This window comes from Rhamphochromis longiceps, linkage group LG6 (assembly GCF_057381845.1).
Source record: "Rhamphochromis longiceps isolate RC_006_pf linkage group LG6, R_longiceps_female_GT1.1, whole genome shotgun sequence".
NCBI lineage: Eukaryota > Metazoa > Chordata > Actinopteri > Cichliformes > Cichlidae > Rhamphochromis > Rhamphochromis longiceps.
Genome location: NC_140562.1, coordinates 13,601,183 through 13,607,223, shown reverse-complemented (window position 1 = coordinate 13,607,223; position 6,041 = coordinate 13,601,183). Strand labels below are relative to the sequence as shown.

The following is a 6,041-nucleotide window of genomic DNA, read 5'->3' as shown; positions in this document are numbered from 1 at the left end:
GCTTTGTCATCTCCTTCCCTATGCGGACCAACTACATGTACGGCCTGGTCAGGAAAGAGATTACTGAGATGTATGCCTTCACTGCCTGCCTATGGCTCAAAGCCAAAGAGGGTGGCATTGGGACCCCCTTCTCCTACTCTGTGCCGGGGCAGCCCAATGAGCTGGTTCTGTTACAGGGAGTCCACAATCCCGTGGAGCTGCTTATCAACGACAAGGTAACGAGGGTTTCTCAGACCTACCTGTCTGTTGTACCTGTGCTAATATCTGGACGTTGGGACAAGTCAGAACATTTTACATGGGAAAATTAATGGTTCTTGTCGGGAAAAGCATTAATATCTCATAACCTTTAAGGTTTCCTTGTAATTACTCAAGCACAGAAGCCTGCAAGGAAACTAATTACGATGTCTTACAGAACAGTAGAGTATAGTTGATGGCTTACTGTTATTAAAGTGAGCGATGTAAACATGTTCATTCTCACAGACTTATTGAATTTTACAAGAGTGATGGAAAAAGCAAACCTGAAAATGTCACAGCTGTGTGCTGTCGTTTGAGTAAACAGTACGTGAATCACCATCTACATTAAGTTTGGGTTTTGGTTCTCAGCCTCAGGTGTGCGCTGGTGTTGATCCCACTTCAGCCATCGAGCACCCCCCCCCCCCCCCCCCCCCAAAAAAAAGAAAATATGTGTATTCCCATAATGCAGAAAACGTAAAACTAAAACAGACGGTGCACTTCAACAACACATTAAAAATTTACAAGTATAAACTAGATAGGAGGGAAAAAAAGAGCATTAAAATCAGACTTTTTTGTGATTTATCATGGCCACAATTCAGTCGCAAACTGCAACATTACTTTGCCTAAAATTGTTCTTTGTCCAGAACAAATGCCTTGATTAAAATCAATTAAAAGTAAGAAGAACCTGCCCTCTGTTTGTGTTTTTCTGCATTTGTAGCAGCGGGATCCACAGCAAACATACATTATTGAGGAACAGTCAGTTCCACGTCAGTGTTTTCCTTTAATATTGCTCATATAGTTGCTGTATAGTTCCCATGAGAGAGTGCAATGTAGTCGAGGTTTACCGTGGTGAAAGGTGTTCCAATTATAATGCGAGCTCAGTGTTTGCAAGTTTGAGAAATTCTAACTGCGGCCGCTGTTTCCTCTGGCCTGTAGGTGGCGCAGCTGCCCCTGTCCCTGCCACAGGATGAGTGGCAGCACATCTGTGTCAGCTGGACTCTCAGAGATGGGGTTTGGAAGGCCTACCAGGGTGGGAAGATGAAGGGACGAGGGGAGGGACTGGCGGCCTGGCACCCAATCAAACCCGGGGGAGTCCTCATTCTGGGACAGGAGCAGGTGAGACGGATGCATGGATGGATGGATGATTCATAGGTGAATGATCCATGGATAAACATACACAGAGAAACCAGGAGAGCTATTTTAAGGAACCACCATTAGCTTTTCACACATGAAGAGGCAGAAACCTAATGGTGTTTATCCTCACGCTTGGCTGCTTCATTAGCGAAACAACTACATTACAAAACGGTTACGAAATGCGACATTATCCCTCCCTGGTGTCAGAAGAACAACCCGAAGCTCATCCCGCAGCTCTTTTGTCCTTGCATAAAAGACAAAAACACTGATGGAGCACGATGTAATTTGATGGATAGTTTCGAGAGGGAGCAAGTATTTCATTAATCTCCTCTGAGGATGGCTGATGGATTGCTGCTGGCTGAGATGTGTTGACTTGATTTTATCGAGAAAAATCCCAGGACACAAGAGGGAAATTAATACTTTTAATTGTATTTGTGCAAAATCAGGAAAAAATTTAATATTTTCCTGCAGAATAAACTTTATTTTAGCTCAGTGCCTTCACCAGTTACCTGATTTGACATTTAAAGCATAGTTTTGGTATTTATCCAAAGAAGTGGGTAATCGTTATTTACTTAATGTTAATTAAAAACTTTGTCAAGCAAACTGCTGCCAAACGATATTCCAATGGAAATCGTCCTTTTCCCCCCCCACCACAAATAATAATGTAATAATGTTTAAAATGGCTGGTGTTGAAGTTCTGAATGTGCTATCTCTTCTACCCAAGGACACACTGGGTGGACGTTTTGATGCCTCCCAGGCTCTGGTCGGGGAGCTCTCTCAGTTTAACCTGTGGGACCGGGTGTTGAAGCCAGCCGAGGTGGCCGCCGTGGCCGACTGCAGCTCCTCGGCCCTGGGCAACATCGCGCCCTGGACCGACCACGACGTAGATGTCTATGGCGGCGCCACCAAGGAGTCCCTGGACCCGTGCCATGCCGCCCAGAGATCCAACCCCTCTGGCCCCAAACAGTGAAGAATGACTGGGAGAGGGCAGCCATGCTTGAGAGGTCAATTTAGGAGTGAATTGAAGAGTCTAAAGAGTTTTTATCCAAGTTGGAGCATCCAGTATAATTTGCTTGTTGGGGGTTGGTAAGCTTACTACCAGTGGACTATTAAATTGTCAAGCGTGGTGTATCTGTTCTGTTCTTTGTGTTGGTGTCCACGCTCATGTGTTTACTTCTGCAGTGAGATACAGTGAGTTTAGTCACAGAATCACCTTAGTGAAGGCTTGCATGGGTCAATCAACCTCTGGCGTGAACGTGTTTAAACGGAGACTCTGCATTGATAGAGTGGAATCTGTGGTTTAGATGATAATCTCTTGGGCCAGTCAGCCATACGAGATTATTCCTGCAGGTTTCAGTGCAGTCATGGAAAGAACCTTTAACGATGCCACATCTAAGGGTTTCTCCATTGTTGTTTTTTTGCAACACAGTGACACAAAATTCCATCTCTTCTTCATCCCGTGTCCAGCTGGTTGTGTTATGATGCTACAGCTGATTTCTGACATGCTCTAGTGGTCATATCTATTTTTATTACTCAATGGGGAAACCGAGTTTGGTCCGTTTTTAACTGTATATGATCCTGTCGAGTAAAGTCTGTGTGCTTTTCGGTTTTTCTATATTGCATACCACGATTCGGTAAACCAGTGGACTTATAAATGTATAATGTGTAATGTACTTCTGCTAATGTTGCTCTGTATCAGTCTGCTCCTCCCCGCCCCATGCCTGCTGTAGCCTCTCGTGCATCTCACAGCCCAGCAAAGTGAAGTTGCAGCGTTTTTCTTTTCTTATTGTTTGCAGCTTAGATAAAACAGCGCTCTCAGCCGACCCCTGAAATAAAACGTCATGTCTAACTAAGCACCACTAAGAGAACTGGTATTACGATATAACTGTGGTATCACTGAATGTAAATCAGATGAAATGTAAATGTTTTGTTTTGTTTTTTTGGTGAAAATTACAGTGTACGTATTCCACACTGCCCCACTCTACACATGTTTTTATTAAATCCTCACAGACTGAGGGGGAGGGCATGAGGTGGACTGATTCCATGATGGCCATTTTGTACTTAACAGCTGGCTCTGTGCAGAAAACACAACCTGAAGGGAAGACTGTGCTTCCACTGAGCGACAGTAAAGTCAAACTACTGCCACCTTTTAAGTAACCTGAAGAACTACAAGCCAAACAAATAGATAGTAAAATCATTAAGCCTTTAGATTACATTAGATTGTTGGCATTTTTTATTGATAGTTATGCACCATGGAAGCATTTGAGTCCCGTTTTTTACATTTAATGAAGGATATATATATATATATTTCCCTTGTTTTAAGTTGCTTGGTTTTGAGCACATTTTTTCCAAAGTTGATCGTACGGGACTTTTTTTACTTAAATAATTAATTTAACTTGCTTGAAGACATTTCACTTCTCATCTGAGAAGCTTCTTCAGTTTTAGGGTCAAACGGTGGAGTGTCCCAGATTTAAGCTCTGTGGGAGTGTCCCCCAAGAGGGACAATGGACCCCCTAATGATCCTCTACCTAATCACATGAGCCAAGGTGTGAAAATGGGTGTAGGTCACAATTAGCCAAGGTTTCAGGTGAGCTCATTGTGAAACCTAGCCCCACCCCATCATGTGATTTGAGGTCTGATGGCCCAGGATGTGAGTGGGCCTTCCCAGACGATGAGCTCAGAACCTTAAAGAACCTTAAAGAAGTCCAGGCGTTTTGTTTCTAAGCTCCTTAGACTACGATGACCTGGATGACTGAGAACCTTCACAGACAGTTAACTAAACTGTGATGCTCTGTGTTTTGTTTTGGGTTTTTTTTTTGCGGCGAATCTGTAAAGTCACATGGCTGTATTCCTCTGATGTCTGGCATTTGATTTGAATCTTTCATAGTCAGCTTGAGATGGATGCGCTTAATGGCCTGCATGGAGTTGAGGCGGATATGCGAGGCGGACATCACAGGAAATAGAGGAGGGAAGAGCAAACCAGATGCACTGTGAGGGCCGAGGGTTTAATTCTCGCTTCGTCCAGCTACGCTAAAAAATGTATCCAGTCAACACTGTGCAGCGAAATGAACTGTGGTTAAGATACACTCAGTGCTTCTGTTCACTTATTACCTCAATCCATCATTCCCGCAAACAATTTGACACCCTGTTGTAAAGTGCCTGCCAGGGCTCTCGTGCCCACAGAATGGTCAGAGTTTTTTTTTAGAGTTTTCTTCTTCGTCGTCTCTTTCTTCTGTTTCTCTCTCTCGGTTTTGTTTGGTCGTTGATGGCTGTGACAGTGTTGCGCTTGTCCTTATCTGCATCTTCATGGATCTTCTTTGGTATTGTGAAATAGGTGGATAAAAACTAATAAAGTGGTTATGACAACAGTTTTGGAGTCGTAGCTTTTTAACATGACGTCAAAAAAACAAAAGCAAAAAGAAAGAAAAGAAGAAAGTGTGGGATGTGTGTGCTGGGTTTGAGTGGCTGATTCCTTCAGACTTGCCAAGCCATCCGGATTACACTTCAACTAAACAATTGCACTCAGCATGCAAGCCTTTATACATAATCACACACTAAGAAAAGGCTTTAAGCTCTTTTTGTTGTGTGCCAGACTGGATTAACAGCGTATTTGCTGTCAGATGGCACGTGTGTGTCTTTTACATGGAGGCAGTACTCAGCAAAGACACTCCACAGAAATCCTGACCGCTGATGTAGACATAATAGATTACTCATAAATTTAACGAAGATCATGATGATTCGTGACTGCTCATCTGCCCACACACCACATTTCTTGGCGATCGGTTCATCTTAGCTGTGAGCTCAAGTCTAACCTCCAACTGCACAACACTTCATTAAAGTTCTCAATCTCACTTCAGCTGGTTTCCTGTGACTTCCTCAAAACCCAACCTTTACAGTCTGATGACCAGCAATTTATGTCTACACTCTCTATACTTTTATCTCTAAAACACCAAATTTAGCTGTAATTTAAGTAAGTTTCCTTTTATCTGTCTAAATTCATTTATTTTTTTTTGAAAGGGGAGAGTTTGGTTAGAAGAATCCCCTCGAGGTTCTCACTGTGTTTGATGCCAAAGAAGAAGAAATAAAAGATATCTATGATCTGTTTCCCAAGAAGATATTAATAATCTATGGGAGGCAGGAAAGAAAGCTTTAGAGATAAACTGGCTTCTGCCACTCTAGACTGAAAAATCAACAACTGTGTGGGTCACAGTAAGATTTTCATGCAGAAACGAATGGTGGCTAGATACCTTTGGTAATAGGAAGCTGACCTTTGTGGCTTCAAGGATAGACTGTAAAAAATCAACACATCAAGTAATGTTTTCAACCCTTGAGTTTATTCTGGCTGTGCATATTGTTTTTTTTTTTCAAAGCCAGAAATTAGAGGACAAAAGGATAGACCAACTAACCACTAACCATTGGTTAGCTTCGTTACTAAGGTACATCCTTTTTTTCCATGATTTTAACAGAGACGCTAACAATGGATCATTAAAGATGATTAAATTAAGCTAATAGGTAGGCTACTTAGAAGCTAAACAGGTCTCTGTAGGTTCAACAAGCGATGTAGGTACACCAATCTTTTATGCCATTGGTGACTCATCAGTGGCTCGTTGGTCTAGGGGTATGATTCTCGCTTCGGGTGCGAGAGGTCCCGGGTTCAAATCCCGGACGAGCCC

At 42.7% G+C, this 6,041-nt stretch overlaps 1 protein-coding gene and 1 non-coding gene across 2 annotated transcripts in view; both read left to right on the top strand.

Annotated features, from left to right (window-relative positions):
- nptxrb (neuronal pentraxin receptor b) overlaps positions 1-3,217 on the top strand; it is an 8,185-nt gene extending 4,968 nt beyond the window's left edge. The window contains exons 4-6 of the mRNA XM_085409290.1: positions 1-215; positions 1,171-1,350; positions 2,093-3,217. The exon at positions 1-215 is cut by the window's left edge and continues 27 nt beyond it. Coding sequence (XP_085265416.1) covers positions 1-215; positions 1,171-1,350; positions 2,093-2,338 — 641 coding nt within the window. The 3' untranslated portion in view covers positions 2,339-3,217. The remainder of the gene's footprint in view (positions 216-1,170; positions 1,351-2,092) is intronic.
- A 2,752-nt stretch (positions 3,218-5,969) lies between these two features.
- Positions 5,970-6,041, top strand: trnap-cgg (transfer RNA proline (anticodon CGG)). The gene has a single exon. It is a non-coding gene; the product is annotated as a tRNA-Pro (tRNA).